At 37.3% G+C, this 24,697-nt stretch overlaps 1 protein-coding gene across 8 annotated transcripts in view; it reads right to left on the bottom strand.

Annotated features, from left to right (window-relative positions):
• ZFYVE28 (zinc finger FYVE-type containing 28) overlaps positions 1 to 24,697 on the bottom strand; it is a 152,425-nt gene that overhangs the window by 40,032 nt on the left and 87,696 nt on the right. For 6 of the 8 annotated variants that reach the window (XR_007906473.1, XM_051798551.1, XM_051798547.1 and 3 more), the window contains exons 3-8: positions 23,215 to 23,352; positions 20,184 to 20,386; positions 18,364 to 18,453; positions 15,777 to 15,866; positions 12,663 to 12,764; positions 3,499 to 4,860 (exon numbers count right to left, since the gene is read on the bottom strand). Coding sequence is in view for 7 of the 8 variants with exons in the window: in XM_051798551.1 (XP_051654511.1) it covers positions 3,499 to 4,860; positions 12,663 to 12,764; positions 15,777 to 15,866; positions 18,364 to 18,453; positions 20,184 to 20,386; positions 23,215 to 23,352 (1,985 nt within the window). In the remaining variant the exon portion in view is untranslated. Of the gene's footprint in view, positions 1 to 329; positions 1,845 to 3,498; positions 4,861 to 12,662; positions 12,765 to 15,776; positions 15,867 to 18,363; positions 18,454 to 20,183; positions 20,387 to 23,214; positions 23,353 to 24,697 lie in introns of those variants that run through there. The other 2 variants (XM_051798552.1, XM_051798553.1) reach the window with 2 other exon arrangements.

The following is a 24,697-nucleotide window of genomic DNA, read 5'->3' as shown; positions in this document are numbered from 1 at the left end:
ACCAGTCTGGATAAGGGACATTATATGTATAAAGTCATACTGTATAGTATAACAACTGATCCACCAAAACAAGCAGTTTGTGCCACAACATACACATTTGACAGTTGCTTGATTCTGACAAGGGAAATTTTCTTCTAGTTGGTGACTTACAGTAACTAGAAAGTAAATACATTTATCAGTTTGATGAATGAGCCTATCCTGCATCTATTCCATATGAATTAGACTGTTTATTGTTCTAGCTAATGGGCCATCATTCTGAAAATAATCTACTGTCTGCAACATTTCCTCTATGGTTAAGTTGGCATTCATAAGCATTTAATAGGCAGCAGTCACAGAAGCCTAATTTGATCTTCCAATTTAAGAATACCATCAAAAAACAGTGATTAGTCACTGCCCAGGCAGCATGAGTAAGGAAAGGTTCACAAAGTTCTGTTTTATAACTGAATTCTCTCTTTTACTGATAACATGACTAGTGATTCAGAGGCAAGAACCAAATCTACATATAGGTATCTATGAGAAAAAACTAAGACCTATACATACATAATTTCTTAATCTAGTACTCAGTAGATCCCCTGCATCTCCATCTTTCACAGAATATACTGAAGGAGTTAATATTAGAATGCTTCCAAATAAAGCATCAACAATCTAGTAATAAAACAACTCCATCCATACTTCTTTACTGCTGCGAAGGTGGAATACTTGCCAATTAATAATAGATGGACTGTAGTCTCAGTAACAAATACAGATAATTAGAAGTAATCAGCAGAGGCTACGGGGAAAACAGACAAATCCCACTAATTTGTTAACAAAATATTCAGAAATACTCATCCAAGAGTTTTAGGAGAACTCAAGAATGAATGAGATGAATTATTAACCTCTCTTTTAAAACTTTCTTGATGCTCAGAGTCTAAAGGTTGCAATCTCTAAAAATAAAAAGGACTCCATGGAGATTCAAACAACTCTGGTTCTGTGAGCCTGATGTTCATACCAAGCAATTTAACAGAATACATCAAAACTGAAATAAGTAGACAACAATATGAAGGTCTGTCTGGGAAGAAGTAACGTGACTTCTGCAGAGGGAACCTCTTGGGAGCTCTGTGAATGGGTCAAGAAGCTTGTGAAGAATGGTGATTCAGCTGTCAAGCTTCTGGATTTCCAAAAAGGTCCTGTCAAAATAACTCACTAAAGGCTTTTAAGAAAACTAAGGAGCTACAGTGTAAGAGGGAAGGGCCCAAAATGGATAAATGGTTCTTAACCACAAATAGGGAGAAGCCGACACACAAGCACTTTTCAGAGGAGTGAGATATCACTGCAGAAGTTCTTCAGCACCCTGGGAGTTTTGTTTTCATGTACAGTCCGCAAAAAAGGGAGAGCAACGAGGTCTGAAAGGTTGCTACCATGGTAAAATTATTCAGGGTGATAACTAGAACAGACTGAAGAACTGCTCAGGATCTTAAAGTCTGAATAACAGGTAATAAAATGGCACAACTCAACTGGTAAACATGTGGAGAACCATTTTAACGTCAGATATAGAATGACAGCCTCTGAGGTCACAAGCAATATCTTGGGGCTTTAACAGACAACTTCAAAAAGAACATCAGCACACTACTTGGCAAAAAATCCAAAGTCAAACACTGAGAACCATTGAAAAACAACAGAAAATAATTATGCCACTGTGCACATCCATGGTTTGCTCATATCTTGAGTAAGTGTAGTTCTGATTCACTTATTGCTAAGAGGAAATTGCATAATTGAAAACAGTTTGGAGCAAGAGAAAATGCAGGATCAAAGGTATGGTCAATGTCTGGACAACTTCTCATCAAACAGGCTGTGAGTTTTCCAATCTGAAAAAGTGACCATATAGATAAAATGTGACTTAGGTTCTACAAAACCACAACAGGTGGGAAAGGCCAGACAGGAACCAGAAGCAAACAAAAGGACACAGAGGAACACAGACTTACAGAACTCTCTGTAAAAGGACAATTCTCAGATAAAGTTTCTAAACACTATTAATAGAAGCTGGACAAATCAGTGGAGAAGTTATTACATTCACAAAACATGGGAGGTTGAAAAAGTAGCTGACATATATATATAATTTCATTATATTTTGCAGATTTGTTCTCACAAATTTCATTTAATATCCTACCCAAGGCAAAAATTAGTAGATAAACTGTCAGAGTTTAGTAAATGATGTAGGATTCATCAGGAAACTAATTAAATATACAGTAATTACTTTTAAGCAATATTCCACTTGAAGTGTTGCAAAATCATGAAATGTCAAAGGGATTTGTGAATTACTTCTTAAGTCCATTCAGAAACCCTGTTGTAAGGCCTTGAATATAACCTTGCTTGCAAACCTAACATAGCAAATAGCCAGAATAATCAGAAAGATAAAATTCCTTCTCAAAAGTTTGAGCTTTGTGCACACTAAGTTGTATTTTACCTGTAATAGGAATTAACTCCAGGCCAAAGAACTCTTGATTCTATTTCCATTACCAGTAATATATTTCATAATTTAATCGGTATGTTATTAAACAAATGTTTATTTCTGCAGCCTTTATATTGTTATGTTTCACTATTCAAGCTACCTCCACTGTGTTATGTGAACTCTGTAAACATAACAAAGTGAGAGATCCTGCATCACACGCACACAAAGAAAGCTGTCAGAGAAATATAGGAAACAACAATAATTTATCTCTAATTTCTTTCCTCTGCTTCACGATATTAATACTTCAGGGAAGCTGAGGTCATTACTCATACAAAACAGGTTATCCTCGAAAACAGTAAACCAAAGCGAAGTCAGGCTTTCTACTGATGTGTGTAAGATCCCTAATGTCTAATCAAAGTTGAGCTGAAGCATGGCATTTTCTTTAATACAAGTACTATTATCTCACTGTTATCAAGTTCCTTATAGTCATTAAATACGCAGAACCATGACTACTATTCTTCTATCAACTTTGGCTGAAATGGTCCAATAGGTTTAAAAGGCTCTTCTGCACTCTGTTAGGCTCCTTCAGCACAGACATTCACAAATATGCTCATGCCCATGACCAGATTAACCCCGTTCTCACAAATGAAGCTGAGGTAAAACGTGTTTAGATTCCAATGTAATCCCATTCAGTGATGCAGAAGTTAACTTTTTGGTATCTGCCAGACACACTTTTCCTATAAAACAGCAAAGTACAATGGAAATAATGATCCAGGTACCATTTAGCAGCAATGCCCTCTTGGATACATTAAGCAGGTAATGTAACATTGATTTCAATGATATGGAGACATTAGAGGATTAAAATTCAGATGACCTCCAAATGTTTTGCAGAACAGCTGAAGTCCAGTAAAAAGCTATCTGTATTAAAAAATTATATTGATAAATTCCTTAATTCTGCAACACACTATTATCTTCAAAATCAAAATTAATAATACACCAATCACTACAGTACAAGGATACAGGAACTTATGTACATGCCAATTACTACCAGGACAGCAAGTTGCTCTTACCTTGAACTAGATCTTGACTTTACATCTTCCTTTGCCATCCTTTCACTACTAGCATCTTCATTGTAGTCTGTTTTTTTCTCACATAGTTGTTTTCTCTTCTCCCACTTCTGCTGATTTGAGATGCTTTCTGCTTCTCCTTGTGAGTCACTTTCTGCTCCTACCTGTGAACCTGAGGAATGTGCCAGGCACTTAGAGGAGATTGGCAGTTTTTGCTCTTCACTGCCAAAGTCTCTTTCTGCTAACAAAGCAGACGTTTCAGGTTTTAATGTTTCCTGTGCAGAGACTGAACTGTCCAAGTTATCTACATGGTCCAGTTCCTTAGACTTCACTAATGTGTACGAAGCATTTACAACACCTCCTGCAGAATGTTTAGTCTTTAAACCTTCAACACCGTCCTCCCTGCTGTCTTCACAGCTGCCACAACACACACAGGAATTAATTAGACAGTTTGTGGCAGCTATACTGAGTTTATGGGATTCATCCACCTCCTCATTTGCTAATGGATGAGCGGATCCAGGAACACAACTAATAGCTGCTTCTGGAGTTGTTACTGGGGATTCTGAGCTAGAGGGAGATTTAGGATTGAATATTACAGTAGCAGATATTTTCATTCCCCCTGTCCTGTGAGCAATCACTTCTGCTGTTTCTGCATCATCACCATACGCATCCCAGCCATTGAGGTATAACTGTGAGTCCGGACCTTCCAGACAGCTGCACGAATTTGGAACTGAAATGCCAGACATCTGCTTTCCATCTTCAACATTGTTATTATTGCTTAAGTCACTTTCAGCATCTTTTAAAAGCAAAGTTTCCTCTGTCTGATGGCCATTCTCATACAGCAAAGCATCTCTATATTGCAGGTTCTGTTTTGAATCATGACAAGGGTTATTCACCCAAGCAAAAGTTTCACTTACTGAATCCAACCCAGCAAGAGCTTCTCCTGCTCCATCTAGGTCATCCATAAAAAACACTCTGTCCTCTTCATTGGTTAAGTTGTCAAGATGGTGCCGTGTCGGTGAAGCTTCTGTACTAGAACTATTTCTTAGGGGAGGTCTGTGAGCTGGAGACTGACAGATGCTTGGAGGGGAAAGCAGAGAAGACATTTCATCTCCGACTCTGTGTACCATCCTGTTCAGCTGTTCCAGCTCCTGTTCATCATACTGCATCGAACAAGCCAGCTCAGCCTCTGTGTTCTCAGCTTTGGCTGAAAGTTCCTTAGGGGGCAAAGTCGCAGTTAAGACTGGTGTAATGACAGAGGGTACTTCAGGATCTGCTCTGACAGGAAAATCTACATCTTGAGAGATGCAGAGGTTACGTTCCAGTGTGTGCAGTTCATCCTCAGTTAGTGTCTGAAGAAGATCCCTGAAAATGAAGAAATACACACATCACTTGGCACTGATGTTACAGATTTTTAAAAAGCTTTTACTGTTAGTGCAGAAACCCAGAACTTGAGGGCACAGAGTACTTTCAACTGTGTAACTCAAAGTGCATTTGGCATTCATATTCAGAACACGTGACTGCTGATGCCTGAATTTGAGATTAGTCATGCAAACGTAGGGTATCAAATGATAAACATGCTTGCAGTGAAGCCCCAAAATAAACCAAAACACACACAAAAACGGAACTTTCCCCCTCCCCATCTACTTAGAGTGAAAATGTCACCCACAGTTAGATACATTTGGTCATTTCAGTTTTTTAATTCACAAATTTGACTTTAATTAGCAAACCAATTTGCCATCCTTCAACTAGATTCTGGAAAATATTCTGCACAAGAGTACTGCAGGAGTTTCACAGCATTATATTGTCAGATAAAAGAATTGATTAAAAATAGTAATATCACATATAGAACACGGATATCTGGAAGCCTGCTCACTGAAATAGGGATTAGAAGTTGGCTCTTTCCTGCCTTGAACACTTAGCTCAGTGTTCAGGTTTGGCTGGGATAGAGTTAATTTTCTTCACAGTGGCTACTATGGGGCTGTGCTCTGGATTTGTGATGAAAACAGTCTGATAACCCAGGGATGGCTTTGTTATTGCTGAGCAGGGCTCACAGAGAGCCAAGGCCTTTCTGCTTCTTGTACCGCCCCACCAGTGAGGAGGTTTGGGGTGCACAAGAAATTGGGAGGGGACACAGCTGATTCCAGCTGACCCAGGGATATCCCAGATCACATGGCATCATGCTCACTATATAAAGCTGAGGGAAGAAGGAGGACAGGGGGATGTTTGGAGTGGTGGCATTTGTCTTCCCAAGTCACCACTATGTGATGGAGCCCTGCTGTCCTGGGGATGGCTGAGCACCTGCCTGCCCCTGGGAAGTGGTGAATTAATTCCTTGCTCTGCTTTGCTTGTGTATGTGGCTTTTGCTTTACCTATTAAACTGTATTTACCTCAACCCATGAGTTTTCTCACTTTTACTCTTCTGATTCTCTCCCCAAGCCCACTGGGGGGGGGGGAGTGGCTGTGTGGGGCTGAGTTGTCAGCTGGGGTTAAACCACAACACTCGGTCATTAAGGAGTTAAGCTTCTGCATGATGTTAAGAATCAGGCAGGTCTAGAAGCAAACATTTAGCTACTTAGCAAACTGTGTTTTCAAGAGACATGCAGCATCTCCAGTGTTACCAAGAATCCTCAGTATTGCAGTTTAAGACTATGAACACCTGAAAACAAAGTGTTTTAAGTGCTTTATAACTTCAAAACAAATCCACAGACACAGCAGCACTTAATTTTAGACCTGAGTTTCACTTATGCTATCCTTCTCAATAAGAAGCCATATATAAATGTATCCTCTGTCAAGAACTGCTGTCAACATTTTCAAAGACCAGTAAGTGTATTTTAGCATAAATGAATGGGTGGAAAAAGCAAGACCTGCTCAACAGAGGGCAGGAGTCCCTTATTCCTCATGTGTTTAGGAATCATTTGCTAGCAGTTGACATACAGCTGGCACCACAATAATAATAATAATATATACATTTTAGAAGAATTAAGTCCAAACAAGAGGACCAGAAAACCTGAAAGAAACATTCAACATATCTCACATCTTGATTTCCAGTCAATGGTTTGCATTCTTAATTTGTTAACTCACAGACCAAATTTTTTTTGCAAGTACTATCAGTTTTTCAAACAGCTCAAAAAATACATCACTAGTATCTGACTTGTGTATCAGCTACCTACAATTTAAAAAAATCTAACAGTGTAGATAAGCAAGCTTAAGTCAGAATAAAGTTATGGTTATATACATTCCACACAATTAACATACTTAGTTTTTAAATCTTGCTTTATGATGAGTATTATAAAAAAAATTCTAAGCCTCCAGAAGAAATATCTTATAAGAACAATTGCACCATCATATCTTCCCCTTAAAAAAATACCATTTACCTAACAAAGCTATAAACCAGTATTGCTACCTGGCACACTAGATAATTTTAAATACCTATACATTCCTTTCTTTTGTCTAAACAGTATGTAATGATACCATCTTCTTACTCAGATCTTGTATTTAAACGTTAATCGGTGTCTGTAAGAGATTAAGTATTTTAACATCATCTTAAAAACAAACTGACAGAGAATGGTTTAAGTTTTAAGGTCAGCATAAAAACAGCAGCACTACTATTGTTTATTTTTGAGATAACTATACCAACAGAATGAATAAAAATATAGAATAACATGATTGTTGCCATGAGGCTTTGTACTATGAATTTTCACTTTGTTAGTTTTTACAGAAACATTGTGGTGTAGGATTTTTTAAGCATAAATGAGGTAATGTGGGATTTTAAAAACAGTTGGGATTTTAAATTTAAAAAAACCCCTGCAACAAACAAGTAAGCACACAAATGTAACAGGGAAGGGGTTAAGCTTGCCCCTCACCTATGCAAGGATGCTAAAAATATCAGATAGTTTGGGTCAGGCAAAGGTCCATCAAGTAGAGAAGCCTGGCTCTGATCACAGATCCTAAGGAAGAGCATAAGCACAGGACAGACACACAGTGATGTCTGCTGAGTGAGTGCATACTACTGGCTGCCAACAGCCTGTAGCTCAGGGATTTCTGAACCAAGGTGGCATCCTTGTGTTTGATAATCCTCAGAGAACTTTGCTTGCAGGGGTCAGGAGGTGTGTATCAGGAACTGACCAACAGTCAACTGCTTAAACATCAGCTACGCTTCTCCACACACCACAGTCACACACCCTTCTCAAAACATAAGAATGAGTAACTTTTACAAACACAGACTATACAAGCAACATTCAAAGGAATTTGCTTTCCATCCAAGCTCATCAGCATAACTGGGAATGATGAAATGGGCCCAGGGAAAACCTAAGATTGAATCTTCTGACTTGCAGCACCTAGTCTGGGGTTCTGTTCAGTCTCCAGAACACCACATGGCAGCACCCAGGATTCCCCGGTGCCCAGAGCTGCTCTGCTGCCTTTCAAAAGGCTGCTCAGACCTATTCAATACAGGTTTCACACATTCATTATAAAATAAGCCCTGGAAACACATGTTTACTTTATACTGGCTGGATTCACTGACTTGAATGATGAATATTTCTGCCAATACCACCACCTCAAAATTTAAGATTAATTGTGTGCAGTTTTGAGGATAGTATATAAAGCCTGATTAAAAATAATAATCAATGAAATCAGCTGACAGTCCTTTTTAGGCGAATCAGATCCACACTGCCTGAAAGAATAACATAACCAGTTGAATTATATGTGGTAGTCTACCAGCCCTGTAATTTCAGTAGAGAAGTAATCCTGCTTTAAATTCAAAGGAAATACGCTCATTTTCCCAATTCAAACACTGGAAATTTTGCTATTAACAAATACAGTTTGTTCTAAAAGAGGTCCAGGCAATTATCTTCACTTCTCCAGTTAAAAATTCCCTAGATTCACCAGCCAGTTTTAAAGGTGACAAATGTTTGATTAACAGTTACCTTTTAGATACACAATATATTTGTTTATACAGGATTCACTGCCAGCATTAGAAACATGCCATATTTTAAAATACCTATGTAGATATTGAGAACAAAAAGAATGTCAACCAGTATACAGAAGGAGATATAAAATCTCACTAAAATACTAAACATCAGGCATCATTAGTAAATTGTAAGTTTAACTAAACTGTAGCTATTTCAACAGTTCATTTCCTTTCTGCTGAAGCACTTTTAACTCATTGTGCTCATAAGCAAAAAAAGAACTTCTCCCTCTGCTTCCATTATTCAGAAGCCACAGGTAAAAAGAGCTTCTGCAATCCACCCTGACAGCAGCAGTGTGCTTTCTTCTCAGAGAGGCTTTAGAAAACACTGAATTTAAAATAGTGCATGTTGAGGTTTCACCTGCTTTTACTCTTTTTGGCATCGTATCACAGGAAGGCAATCTAGCTTTCAAAACATGAGGAGCATTTTTCTTTCAGTGGTTACAGCTACTGGCAGAAAAACAAAGCAAGTTCTTCAGACGTGCTCTGCTTGTTACAAGCAGTAGTAGAAATTTACTTTGTCTGTTGCAGAACTAATCAACATATTTTACTCTACTGCCAATATCCAGGGTGCAGAAATTACTTCTTCAAAGATCTGAGGCCAGATGTCCATTTAAAGACAAAATTGTCTAAATAGAGGATAGAGCCACAAACCCCCTAATCTTGTGCATTCCTCAAGCCTCCTGCATTAACTTTGCTCCTATTCTGACTAGAATTTTAAATTGGCTTGTTTTCAGAGAACAGCATCGTTATTGCCAGCCTGTGCTTCAGTTCATGCTCGGAGCAGAGCACAAGCAGCTGTCTTTATGGAGCTGCCACTGTAAGAGCACGATGCAGGTACAGGGATGCCACATGCACCCTCCAGCTCCTGCACTCCAAAGTCTGCAGATCTGTTCAGATAAAGCAACACTGAGAAACCAAAACTGATCTATAACAAATAGCACTGGTACTCCTTTACTGAAAAAGTTTTAAATCAAATAAAGGTTTTGAACACATTCACCTTGGAAAACCTAACCAGTTCCCCCCCAGTCACTGCGCACACTTCAAAAGAATATAAGTTTCCCACTTCCCCCTCCCAGTGGTTTAACACACTGACAGCATGCATATTGCATTGGATTTCTAGGCAATGAGACAGAAAGGCCTCCATGTACTTAAAATGGCACGATCCTCTGATTCTGCACCACTTGATCTGCAATCTGCTTGATTCTGCACCACCAAAATCCATAGGGGCCCTGCAATCACTTGTAATGGTCCAGAAAGAAGCACCAGGCAAGCAAAGAGCTCTGAAATAGGGCAGAATTAAGGAGTACTGCAAAATTCCCTCTGAAAATCTCTGTACAGCAGTCTTACATGTATATATATTGTATAGATAATACTTGTATCACAAGCATGTTCAGTGTCACAGGCATTTAAGTTAAATATCTAAGCATATACCAGATGATATGCTTTGTAGTTCCTAAGCAGGTTGCAGTAGTTTGGCAGAAATGGTTCAAATGTCTCCATTTCAAAGGAACAGAGATAACACTACTATATAATTATGCATTGCTACATGTATAAAAACACCAACGCTAATGTCTTACATCCAAAATCGAAGTCAACACAAGCACCTGGCTTAGATATTAATTAAAACATTCAAAGCTCTAATTTGCTGCTCGACCTTACCGAAATCTAAGCAAGAACCTTTATGGTTTTTGCTCAGAGAGTCTCAATAATCTCTATTGTTTTCCAAGTTGTCAGCCACCAATAGGAAACAAAAATTTTCCTAGCTAATAGGTATTCTTCTCTGCTACTTCTGATTTAATTATGTGGATCCACATAATTAAATACAGTACTTATCTTTGCCTTACGGATATTTTAGGATAATACAGTTTAAAATTAATTACCTGTAATCCTACAAAATAATCAGCTGTGTATTTGATGTTACTCCATGAGTTAAAATACTTAGTTGGCTAAAAAGCTATAGAACTTTACAGAGAAATTCACTGGGATGTGATCATATTCTGCTATAAGATGTTCTATGTTCTTACAACAGGTACACAACTGCAGTACAAGATTCAACTATTTTAACAGAGGACTACTGAATCTATTTTCATGCCTTAACTATTGGTGATGGAGACTGGAGAAAGACTCCAGGAAAAAATACTCCTCCTCTTCTGGAGAGCAGAAATATTGATATCAAATATCTCGTTTCATCTTCCTTTATAGGTTTCTGTGAACATTCTCACAGAGTAGGAATTGTAGTCTGATGAGTTAAAAAAAAATCTGTGATAAGAAAAAAAAAATTTAGACAGCTCAGGTACTTTTAAAAGTAATTCAGTTACCCTATATGAACACCACACTTATTTGTATCTCATTGTTATTTTCACTCAGTGTATTTTTCATTCAAGAATATTACTAAAGGAACATAGTTATATATATATATATATGTATATATTATTTTTTTTGAGCCCAGTTCTTGCCAATATTTGAGTTCCTTCAATTCAGAGACTGCCAGAGATGGAATTTCTCATTACTTTTTGCTTGAATTTTTGCTCTGATAGATGCTATCTCACTAAGAACACTTTGCAAACTTTGTCTCCTAGACAACTGAAATCACACGTCTTAATGTTCCCTTGACAGATTAAATATAAGTCTTAAAGTATATCAGAACTTTTTCCAAAACTGAATATGAAAGAGCCTTTTCATTTTTTAAAGTTTGCATTGGAAATTGCAGTTATTGAATAAACAAGCATTTTACTAATCTCTTTTCAACCCCAGAACTAAGTTCACAGTAACTGAAAATTAAATGGACAGAGCAACAAACTGACTTCATTGATTTTCATTTTCCATGTTGTGAAATATAAGGAGTAAGCAGAAAGTAGAGATTAGAAGTATATTAGCTTTTACATATCCTTTTGGCTTTAGTCAGTCAGTGGAATGCTGGTGAAAATATCTGTGATAGCCATATATTGGGAATAGGGTATTTTAATGTAAATTTCTTTTTAAGTTTTGGTATGAATAAAGTCTTTTTCCCTTATAACTTAGGTTTTGCTCCTCAATTCATGTTGCTGTGCTTTACTCAATGTTTAATAAAATCATAATCACTCAAAAAATCCCAACAAACCAAACATGTTGATTTGTCTATTTTAATTCTCAAATTTCAATATGAATATCACAAATGTACCTAAAAATAAGACTTCTAGACAGAAATATTAGCAAATCTTCAAGGGACACAAGAGGATGTGGTCTATATACTCATAAAAGCTAACTTCAGAAACAGGTCCCCTCTGAACCACCCCTGACAGAGTTTACATTCTCCCTCAGGAGATGCTTCATCTCTAATGGACAAGAGGAGATTAATCTGGATAAACTATGTGAAAAGTATTCTTACATCAAACTGTCATTGCGATATTCAGGGAAGGTAATAAACAGGTGAAAATTTGACACAAAAAACCACAAACCCTGTCAAATTATCTCTGCAGATTTCCAGGAACAAAATTTGCAGTTGGTATATAAATTTTAATTCTAAGAAAATAATAGGGTTTACAGATTTAGAAAACTTTTTTTAACACCCGAAGGGTGGATATAAAAAAACAGGATGTAGAGATTCTTTAAAGATTCGGTTTAATTTCTCCAAACTTCTAAAGATTTCTGAAGACCTCAGCTAAGAAAAAAATATTTTAATACTCTTTATACTTGAGCCAGAGCCCACATCTCCAATGGTAACCAAGACTGAAGTACTGTGGAAAGAGGTATATATAAAGTGATCCATCCTGTAAAAACAGATCCACAATATGAAAAACTGGTAGTCATGTCTATTAGGTTAACAACTATCTGAGTATTGCATCATAACATAATGAGAAAATGTAATAGGCCTAACTAACAGTAACACTGATGCTAATTAGAAACAGAATCTCCCGAATATAAACTCTAACTTTACCATTTCAGGCATCATCCAACCATAAGAAGATCTGAAATGCAATGAAATGATACTCAGGAAAAAAGAAACTATCACAGAGATTAAAAGTTCAGAAAACTACTGTGAAATGAAAAACTACATTTAGTTATTTCATGGGTATATCAGGCTGATGAGAGGAAAATGCAGCTTGTGGTTAACTTAGCAAAGAAATACACTTTTTAAAGCATTTATGAGTTCTTTTTCAGGCCTCTGATTTTCAATTCAGAAGAGATGCAGTTACAACTATCTTTTATTACTTGCCTTATTTTTCTTAGCAAAGTGTGAAAAGGTCTGAAGAGTTCAGACATATCTTCTGGTTTATGGTCCAAGTTTAATGGTCCCTCAGAGTAGACAACAAGGCCACTGTAATTCAAACACATGCATGAACACACACAAAAATGAGAATTTCATTACACAGAGCAACAACTGAATAAAGTCCGAAAAGCAATTGTACATAAAAATTAGAACTATATTTAAGTTACATCTTGTTATCTTATTTTTGTCTTATTCACCCACAGTTAGAATTAGATGGTAACAGGGAAAAGTTCCCTTCCCCTCTGTCCACCCCTCCTTAAACATGGGAGAAAAAGCAATGAAAGAACATACATTTATTTCATTGCTGCAGTTGACTGATTAAAAAACCCAAAAGAAACCTATTATCAAGGAAGTTGGGGAAAGTCCACTAATTGAGAGACTGAAATGGCTTTTCCTTTTCAGTCTGAAAAACTTCTAGGCAAGAACGCTCCTGAGCTCCTGTTTTTCTACCTCTGAGGTAAATATAACCTGGTATAGACATATGACAAAAAAAGAAAACAGATTTTCTAAATCACATAAAACCCTTCTTGATAATACCATCCTTCTAAATCAACTCAGCACTTGTAGAAATTTCCCTGGAAAGGTTAGTTCACAATCCTGAGAGCCTCCATGCACTTCACTGTAAGATATCTCAATGGCTTCTCCTGACCAAATCACTACTGCCCAAACCAGTCTGTGTGTCAGGGATTAAACAAAATTCACCTTCTTCACCATATCTGCTGCACTGTACCAAACTGTGCCAGAGAGTGGATTCCGCCCACACCAGGAACCACTCTACTTAAAACTGTTTAATCCTCTGCCCACTGCAAAAACAATGCATGTTTCTCAAAGGCAAATGGATCACACATTCTCACACTCAAGATTACATAGGTTTTCTTTTTCCCAGGCCATTTTCCTCTTCCTTCCCTTGGAGTCAGTGCTCTGTTACTCAAGGTATTTCAAATGTATGTTTCTTTTCCTAAACTCAAAATACATGTTGCTTCAGCAAGCTATCCAGCATCCAAACCACCCAGAGTAACAAGGGATCCTTGGCTGACAAGACTGTCAAAGTCTCTTTGCTCCTCAGTTGTTCCCTGGCAAGCACCCTGTGTGACCATCAAAGACACAGGGGCAAAGCTGATGTCACCAGTTCTATGAACTCCACTTAAGTATTAAAAAAAAATACCAGGGAATTAGGGTTTTGAGGGCAGGAGCAGGGGAAGAAGAGATGAGAGAGAGGAAAGTTGCTTCTTTTGCAAGTCACCTTTTTTTTTGGTGGCTTAAGACCAATCATCCTGTTACCAGGGATGCTTTTTTTTTTTTTAATATGCTTCTCAAGCTTCAACAAGCAGGCTGCCACGAAGTGATGCAGTTATTGCTGACTCATGTCTTATGTTTTGCCTAAACAAATATTACTGCTTTGCTCAGTGGAAGCTTGAGGCTGCTCTCATCTAACTTCTACCTGATGCAAAGTCACTGTTCCTTTGGGTTTCAGGTATAGTTTGCTCAGAGCTTTACTCTCAGAAGAAATTAGAAAAGATAGAAATGGGCTAGAGTACTACAAAATAAAAAAGGTTATGCAATGGCTTCTGTACACATATAAGATTTGAAAGAGTTCTGAATATAGTTGTAGCGTGAAAAGAACTAAAAATTGTGAAAAAGTGTGTCTTTATACTTCCTATGTGGTTCAAAGTGCACCGACACCTGTTGAGATAACAGACAACATGCACTGTGTAACATGAGTATGATAAACTGATGTCTGAAAAGAAACCTTAGACAAAAATGGCCCTGAAAAGTATTTCTGAAAAGACTGAGCGGATCCAGCACTTCTCCTTGCCCAGATCCTTCCTTCTCATGAGGACACAGAGCCACAACCTGACAACTGTGTATTGCATCCATTTTGGCTTTACAGGTTTCTCCATTCACAGTCCAAATGAAAGGTTTAAGTTTCTTCCAGACAACACTGCATCTGGATGGTGCAGTTTTGCTCTGGAACTTCACATGGAAGTGATTTATTTGATTTATTTTCAAATCACTGGATAACTAGGAGCAGTTAACTTTTTCTCTTCTCCTTCTCTATCCTTCTTTGTAATTTGGGATAGATATGGTCTATTTTCCAGAGAGCCCTTGGTTTTCCATCTAGTCATGATGTGTTCCTCTTCACTGTGTCTTGCAGCAGCTTCAAATTGAGTTCTCACATTCCTGTTGTCTTTCAATAATCAGATTATTACTGTTATTATTTTTAGAATGACAGTTACAGACAATATCCTATTTAACAGGAAAAACAAGCCACAGGGATTTCCTGAGGAGAAGAGTATTATGCTCGGGATTTGAGGTTTCTTATTCTCCTCAATTGTACTATTTATATTAGCTAACTTTAAAACATTCACAATGGTAAAATATTAAAAACATGCTGGCTTTACTCCAGAGAAGCTGTTGTCTTAGTAAGTCACAAAGACTATCACGAAAAATGCGTCTGATTTGTTCAATATTGCAAAAACTGCATGAAGCAAAAACATTGTTACAATTTAGTTGTCTTAAGTGGTCAAAACAGGACAGAAATCTACACACAAGTTACACATGTTAATACTTTCCTTGAAGAGAATTAAGCCTAACTCAGTGGTTCCAATGCAGTTTGCCATGATAACTTCTTTTGAACCCAGAGTCATTGAGAAAAATACATAAATCTCACTGAATACTTTTGGTTTTCAAGACTTGTATCCTGAAGTCATACTATTTTTGAGTGACACAAAATATGCGCTTTCAAAAAATATTTCTGAGAACATGACATTCCAAAGACTGATGTTCCTAATTTTTAAATTTTGCTGGAGGATGTCTGATCAATTGTTCCTGCTTTCTATATTTAGAGATCTAACATTTTTTTTTTTGTCTTGATATTCTACATGAAACTGGTAATCATTTGTACTAATTTAAAACATAATCCTCCTCTTTAACTTTTTTAAAGAAAGTACAAGTAAACTCAGGTGAAAGAAAATATGTCAAAACTCCGAATGTGTTTTTTCAAATCTTCAATAAACCTTTAAATGAGGCAGAATGGAGAACAGTTAAAAAATTACTTACCATACAATGGCTAATCTTGGAATTGTAAACATTAAAGCTGGTTCATAGTCATCTATCATATCTTGAGTGAGGTATCCAAGCCTTAAGGCTCTAAGCAGAAGAATAAAATGATTTAGTAAGAGATCTAACTCTTGAAGAATACATTTCACTAGGAAAAAAAATTGAAAAAATTGTTATAAGCCAAACCAAACTGATAGTATTTAACTTCTGAACTATTTTTGTACAATCTAAACTATGCATATAGTCTTATATGTATATAGACATATATACATATGTCTATGTGTATATGTAGTCATATGTATATAGTCTTATATGTATTCTATATATATAGACTGCTTTAGTCTTACTTTAAAAAAATAGCATAAGAAAAAATTAATGTAAGAAACAAAACCCCTTAATGCTTTTACAGTAATCCAACCCCAAATTTAGTTTTATGCCATGTTCCCTTTTTTTCTTTTACTATGTCAAGTTTCAGCTTGTTGCTGAAAACCACTACCGAGAGTTTTTCAACTAAGAGAAACATTTTTGAAGTAATGGGAAATAGGATAATGTATTTGGTTTAATTGTCAAATACGAATTGCTCTAATCATCTAGGCCAATCCCCCCTAAATTAAAAAAAAAAACAAACCCAACACAGTTCTATACAGTGACTATCACTGAAGTCTCGGGGAGTTCAATCCCTGTACGGCCCATTCACTGAGGAGCTGGATTCAATGCTCCTTGCAGGTCCCTTCCAACTCAGAATATTCTGTGATTCTGTGATTTAATATTTGGGGGAAGCTTTGTTGTCCTCAAATAGCTTCTCAAACGTCTTAAGCCCCTTCTAGACTAAACCCCAATCTGATTAGAATTTTTATTTGGCTACGTTTTCCAGGTTTCTTCACAATTTCCCAATTTCCTCAAGTTTCATACCATCCTCAAATTTCCTCTCTGATACGTCCATATTGGTGCTTAAGGTAACACTTAAAACCACACACTAGCCCTGCTTTTGGTCCCCAAAAGAATGGAAATAACTTTTTCTTATTCCTTGTCAGTACTCTCCTGGTCAATACTGCTGGTGGTGGACAGAACAGAACACAGAGCCAGCCCTGTTTGGTACCAACAGTAGATGGACACACCAGACTGTGGCCCACTCTCATGCCCTGTTCCTTCCTACAGCCCACTGCCAGATTATCTGAAACTGCAAATGAAAACCCATCTTATTCCTCTTACTGGGCAAATACAGAATCACAGAATAGTCAGGGTTGGAAGGGACCTCTGGAGGTCATCCAGTCCAACCACCTTGCCAAAGCAGGCTCGCCCAGAGCAGGTTACACAGGAACACATCCAGGTGGGTTTGGAATGTCTCCTGAGAGGGAGACTCCATGACCTCTCTGGGCAGCCTGTTCCAGTGCTCTGACACCTTAAAAATAAAGAAATTCTTCCTCATGTTGAGGTGGAATTTCCTGTGTTTTAGTTTACGGTCACTGCTCCTTGTCCTGTCCCTGGGCATCACCAAAAAGAGTCTGGCACCATCCTCTCGATACCCGACTTTCAGACACTTATAGGTATTGATGAGATCCCCTCTCAGTCTTCCCTTCTCCAGACTCAGCAGGCCCAGCTCCTCACAGGAGAGATGTTCCAGACCTCTTATCACCTCTGTGGCTCTCCGCTGGCCATGTGTATGTAGTAGCTGAATATGTGTACACCTAGCAGCTCTCTGACTGATGGAAGGTAAATTCCTCCTACTTGCGACCTTTTTTGAATTATAATCCTGTCTTTCAAAGTGCCTGAAACACCTCTGATCCTGGTGTCATCTACAGATAGTGTCAGTGTGCTCTGGCCTCCTCCATTCCTTAATGAAAGGAATGACCGCACCAGACCCAGGGTCGGCTTCACAAGTTCTCCTCATGTGACAGTAAAACACACTTATTCCAAGGAATTTTACAGTCAACTGAAGTCTAATAATTCCACTCAGAATAAGGTTCACTAGTTTCCTCTTAAGAACAGTGCTGCACTGTTCAAAATCCCACTAACGCTGAGTATTTCACCTGCTGCTCCCCTCTACTGCCCACCTGCTAGGCTAGTTAATCTGTCACAAGAGGGAAGAAAAAAAGTTGTTCAACAGAGTACATTTCAAATTCACACTTTTCTTTGCACCTTATGCTTCTAAAAGAACTTATGAATTCCATTTTTTTCATCATCTCTTCATACATATAGAGTCAAGCTCCAGTCCTGTAAGACTTTAAAGAGCTTTTACCAGTTCTTTATGATAATCACTAGAGGTTAACAACTATTTGAATCACCTCCCCATGTATTCTTGCATGAAATATCATTAAGTCTTGATGCCTTAAACAGTTCTAGCTTACATATATATCTATAACTAGGCATACGAACAATATTGTTATTGTTGGATTATTAACTTTTGTGTGTTTTTTTTTATCTAGAAAACAAAAAAGCACAGGCTTGTGCTTGGCAAGCATGCTTAATACTTTTTAACTTTGTACTTGGATGCTTACTAGAAAAGCAAAATACCAGGTGTTTTGTTTTTCTTCAAGACAACAACAAAAGTATTTCTATAAAAGCTCAGATCTAGCCCTTAACTTACCTCTCCACAGTTTCACAGAACAGTACGATTACCTCTTGCTGGACATAGTATTCTTTTGGAGACTTCACAGGTACCATGGCCGACACATAACTACGAAGAAGATAACATACCACTGTTTTACATGCCTTAACAAAAAAGATTACAAATGAACCCAAACCTAGGACAAATCTTCTTAGAAACCTAACCTTTCCCGTACTATTTTGTATTTATTTTGACAGCATTCACTATGAAAACTGTACAGTGTAAGAATCTATAAGAAATACAGCCAAATTTCTCATTGCAGACTGAGGCAGTGGAATTCAGTAGTAAATTCAGTAGTAATTCAGCAATATAATTACACACATTCAGCTATTAGAACTCCATACTGAGGGGTACAGGGAGGTTGGTCCTAGAAGGATCTTTATTGCCACACCTTGAAGACTGAGTAGTTTACTCTGCATTTCCTTAAGAAACTCACTAAAGCAAACATTTTATCTAGGAAGGTTTTGCCTGAAATTAGATTAGTGACATTTCAGTTACCCACAGAAGATAATATATGACACTTAAGTTTTGGCCTCATTTCTACATGCAATTACCTGCAGAAGCACTAATTCAACAAGGGAAGAAACACGGGTAAAAGTTAAGTGGGTTTCTGTCACTGCACTACTTAATTGGTCATTTCTGGAATACAATTAACACAGAAAGGGAAGAAGTTGTTTGCAAAACAATTGTAAAGAAAAATGCTACATGTATAGAGCTGGTACTAACAGGCCAGAAACTGCACAGGCACTGCCAAGAATCAGTTAATGATTGTCATTGGTGTCTGCACTCAAAACCACACTTAAAAGCACTTTTTCAGGCAATGTTTTCAATTAAAATGTTTTTCAGTGTAACAGAATAATAATGTTCTTTCTAACCAGAAAAAGATTGCTTACCTGAATAAAATAATTCAAGGGAATATGTATATTGAGGAAGGGCAAAGAGTAATGGGAGACAAGACAGGTTATTCCCAAGAAAATTTAAAAGACTACTCAGTTCTAAGAAACATGTTCTACTGAAGTCAGGAATGACTGTACTATATTAGGTCCATAAATAATCTTGCTCATTATCTTGTCCATGGCCAGCATCACAAGCATCTAACACACAGGCAGGTAGCTGGCTTAAACTCTGAAGGACAACACAAGACTTGGTCAATGTAACCTTTGATGCAAAAAGCAGTTACTTTTCTCACCCCAAAAGCAGTTATTTTTATTTTTGCTATAAACCTCCAAGTCATTTTTCAGTCTCAAGTTTTCAAATCAATGAGTTCCTGTGTTTAATTATTGCTTATGTAAAAACACTTCCTTCAGCAGAATTCAATTTGCCTTGTTAAATTCACTGGGTGCATCTTGCCTGTATCTCTAAGCACAAGAGAACAAAACCTCATAGTCTCTAGAATATTTGCTATCATTCTTTTCTTTTTAAACATCTCATATTTGTTGCCTTTTCTATGACAAAGAAAACATTAAGAGAAGAGATTTATGGTTTCCCTTTGTGTCTTGGAAATTCTCCCTCAAATGCCATATGCCAGTATATAAATTGAAGATTATAGTTTAGCTGGAGAGAGCAAATGTTGATTGCTAAAAAGCTATTTAGTTTTCTTTTCATTATTGCTACACTGAAAGGAAAAATCTAACAATACAACAAATTACTAAAGAATTCAAACACCATGATAGAAAAATTATACTTTTTCCATTAAGCAAAAACAGAACAAAACAGCCAACTTCCAAAAACCAACAAGCCACACAACAGCTGCAGTGGTCAAGCCAACGCTCACAACCCACTTACTTCAGCTCTTTTACCTTAATTCAAACTCAGCAAAAAGGACATCAAAATGCTTGAGTGAGTCTTTCATTTTTTCTGTGTAGAGGTTCAAATCCCTCAAGGCCTGGTCACGAATGATGTTTCTGACTTCCTCTAGGCTTCGGGTCAGATCCTTGGCCAACGGCCTCATAGCCATACTCTCAATTTCACGATTCATAATAATGGAACCAGCAGCCAAACACTGTGAAATACATGAAGAGATAAAAATATTGGTTTTTACAAAGTTACTTTTGTATTTAAAAACAAAGCACAAGATGTGCTATTTAATACTTTGAACAAGGGCAGTAATTAGCCCCAGTTGGCTGCAAATTATTAAACAAGTGAAAGATTTAAGACTGGTATGTCAAGAGTCATAAGCTTTCATGTAAAAGGTTAGGGAGCAGCTCAGCCAAGGAAATGTGAGAATGGGGGGAGGTTCAAGTGCAAGAAGTGCTGACAGAAGAACTTAAAGCTATTCTCCCACTAGTTAGGTAATAAGCACTGGCAGAATATATACTCCATGTACACAAGGATTGCCTGCATTAAAGAAATGTGAATCCAGCAAAATTGTGAACCATGGCCTGTTCTGATTCAGGTTAGATTGCTCCATTTTGTAAAATAAATGTATTCCTAATAGAAAGAACAACAAATAGAAAGTCTGCAACTGTGATGTCTTTTACAACAAAACTAGTTACACTGGCTATCAGAGCACAGAGCCAGTTACACCAGTATTCTGCTTCCCACAGAAATAGTGATTATATTTTACAGGAAAGAATATAAAAACCAGGTCACTGAGTGATTCTTCCCTTTCAGTGTCTGGAAAGTAGCTATTTAAGAGACTTCTTGCCCCAGGTATTATACACGGACTCCTTCTGACCAGCTGACAAAGACATTAAAAGTAGATTTTTACTGTAACACATTAATAAAACTTTTCAAAAATCCTGCTGTTAAAAACAACTGCTGGCTTTATTCCTTTATGGATACATTTGGAAGACAATGAGCACCGCTATAAATCATACTTGCTGTATTAATGGAAATATTTTTATTAAATGAAAATATATAAGGTGGTTCTAGTCCCCTCACTTTTTTTAATCTCCACTTGCAGCTGTATCCCTCCCCTCTCTCCTGTGCTCCTGCAGATGGGAGGTATTTCTACAGCTCTGTAAGGAGAACCTGCAATCCCAGTCCTTTCTCAGCAGCCTGATGCATTGATTTGTGTTTTAAGGGCACTCAGAGGAGATCATGTTCTTACTTTTTATGAGTCAAAGTAGTATTTGTGGGAAAGTATGGATAAGGTAAGTCCTACCTGTTGACAGGTACTCTCAGTCTGATAACTCAGTGATTGCACTGACAAGGACACAAGTGTATTCTCAAAGTCCACACAGTCTTCTTGCTACATGAATTTACAGGAGGACAGTGCCTACAGCAGTAGGAGTTAGCATTACATCATCACTGCATATGTTACTTTTGCTGAAACCAATAGGTGTCTCCAGCCTGATGGTTAGATTTGGAGACAGTGAAAGTTTGATTTGGGAAGAGCAAAGGCATTAGCTTATATAACACAGTGAATAAAGGGAGAGGTGTTTTTTCTGTTAAAAAATACTGCCTCAGTGATTCCCTCAAGCATCTTCCACAATGCAAGATGCCACTACACTGGCTGGCACTTTCCCTGTGTGTTCACTGTTGTAATCCCAGTGTGTTAGTCCCTTAGAGTAAGAAAAGGTGATGGGATTCACCAGGATTTGTAATGGATGGTTGTACAAAAAATGACCCCAGCCAACACAGCAGACTCCCAGCAGTCTAAAACACACGATGATGCCACCCAGATGATGGCAGTGACTGACACATGAGAATGAGAAGAAAAACTGCTGTGGTTTTTGCTGAGGACAGGGTTGCAAACCACTGACATACCAAATTAATTTTGTAAATTCTACCTGAGACTTCCCTGACTCAGAGGAGCCTACAATTAACAACTGTGAAAAGCAAGTTTCAGAAGCAGAACATAAGGAGGCACATTGGACTGAACAAGACAGGAACTCTTCATGGAGAACGTGCACTTGAAAAAGAAAAGAGGAACTGGTAGAGAAAAGAATGGATAATAACAGGAGCCCAAGGATTGCTTTAAATACAGGAGAGGCAAAGCTGAAAACAGCACCATAATGTGCTGTAGTGTAGTGAGATGTCTAGACTACTGCCCCCTTTAAGTCTCAAAAATCCATGAAGCCTTAAGTCTCCCCAGGCCAGCAGAACCGAAGACATGAGGTTTATCACTAAAAATGCCACAATGATTTATTTTTCGTTTTAGCCAACAGACATCAGTACTGATGAATAAATATCTTGCATAACACATCCTTTTTTCTGACACTTCAGACTTCCCTTAGTTAAAATAATTAAAGCTTATTCACTAAAACAATGCCTTGTTCCTACAGATTGCCGTAGAAGCAAGTCTTTGAGAAAAACCAATTAAGAGAAGTGGACTTCATTGTTTTGCACAGGAACCATTATATTTTTAGCATGAGCATGAAACAAGCAAATTATGTGCAACAAATGACAGCTCAAAGTTACATACATTTAGTATGAGTTACAGCATAACACAGCCATTAAAATCAAGTGAGAGCACACACTTGTACTTGTTGGAGATTAACTTTTATACTGATAGAATTCCCTAATATACTTTTGTTTCTAAGATTTTCAAAACATGAGACACAAGATGGCCCATCAGGATTAAAAAAAAAACCAAACAACAAAAATCTAGAGTATTTATCAGATGCTAAGAATAGTTTTTAAGAGGTGGTCATAATGACAGCACACAATTATGAAAATAAATTGCTGTTAGCTCAACCAAAGCCTAAACCTTAAAGAATTCCCTTGCACTGAGCGCCCACAGAAAGTTCTCACAGATATTTACTTTGCTCTGTAATTATATTTAAAATTTTCAGAAAAGTCTCAAGATGTGGCTTGTGGTGGCTTCATGCCACCAAAAAAAAAAGTGTCTATTAACCCCAAGCAACAGAAATATGACAGACTTACCTCTGCTCCAAACCAAAGCTGTCCTGCAAGGTTGTCATGGCGTATTTCCTCAGGAAACTTAACACAAAAGTCTCGGTTGGCCCGTTCGTGTGGAATGCATTCATCCATGATCTGATTTATGATGTTCAAAACATTATCCTGAAGCAAAATATAGGATAGATGTGTACTGTTCCCAAAGAAAACTCACAACATTTTTTTAAACTTTTAATAGGATTTATTAGTGAGGCACCAATTAATTAAGTTAGATAGAAAATGCAGTATTTAACTCTCATGGTCTTCATACACACAGAGAAAACAGAAAATAAGATTGCACAGAAAGAAGAGTACCAAACTTCAACCTTCCTAATTTTCCTAGAAACTGTTTCTCAGATTAATTGCATTTACCTTCGACTACTTTACTGGGACTTCTAATGAGAAGGCACGATTTAAAGAACTCGTTAGTACTTCAGCCATTTATCTCCAAAATATCAGTAAATAAACTAGAAGTACAAGTAAATTATGCTTCTTCCATTTCCCCTCACCAGCCCCAACGATGTCCACTTTGTTATTCCCAAAAAGAGCACCTGACAGATTACCCTGAAGTTGCTAGAAAGTGGGTTATACTGGCACCATTGTGGTTGAATAGACTTAAACACTTCCTAGGAATCTAAAGCAGGCAGTTTCCACACTTGAGTCCCCAGTGGGCAAGGGCTGGCACATTTACCTGCCACCTCATCACCCAGCCATCCAGGAGGATAAGAGGACACTGCACAAGTCAGAGTGCTCTGATCTACATCTGCACCAGGAAAACGATCAAAAGACCTACAAGTAGTTTCTTGATATGCAGTAAATAATCTGTATTCATTTATTTGAAAAGATAATTTTCACATACCCCTGCTGGGAACTGCATGGAATTTGATTAACATAATAAAGGTAGATTGAGAGCACGAAAAAGGCTGAGTGCTTTCATTAAAGACGTTTTGTCTGTCTCATGCTTCTTCCACTATTTACAGAAATCATGTTCTATTTAAAATATTTTTCAAGCAAATACAACCAAATCTGTCTGTACAAAACTGTTTAACAAACAGAATTGCTTTAAGTCTACACCCCACTGTTTTATTTTCCTTTGCATGTAAAGAATAATAGAAGACAGGAATTTTGAAGAAATCTGCCCTGATAGTGTGTTCCCCATGGAGAAAGACAAAACCTACTTAACTACAAGAAATTATTCACATCTTCTGCAATTTCTGTGCAGACTGCTGCAACTGCTGTTGCTACAAAATAATCTAAACATTAATGCTGTAATCACAGTTGTCTTCAACCAAAATAAATGAATAAATTAACCACTGGCAATATTTATTAAACATTGGTATAAGGTACTTGATGTATTAACAATTAAAACATTTTTACATTAAAGTATTTTTTGCAAGGCTGTAATGAGATAAGTTTCATTTCAATAAAGTAGTTAAAAACAAACAAACAACACCCCATATGTTTAAAAGAC

The sequence above is a fragment of the Manacus candei genome, unplaced genomic scaffold, assembly GCF_025592945.1.
Source record: "Manacus candei isolate 608988 ecotype Guabito, Panama unplaced genomic scaffold, ASM2559294v1 h1tg000048l, whole genome shotgun sequence".
In the NCBI taxonomy this organism is placed as follows: domain Eukaryota; kingdom Metazoa; phylum Chordata; class Aves; order Passeriformes; family Pipridae; genus Manacus; species Manacus candei.
The sequence above is the reverse complement of the archived record's forward strand: the minus strand, read 5'-3'. Positions and strand labels throughout refer to the sequence as shown.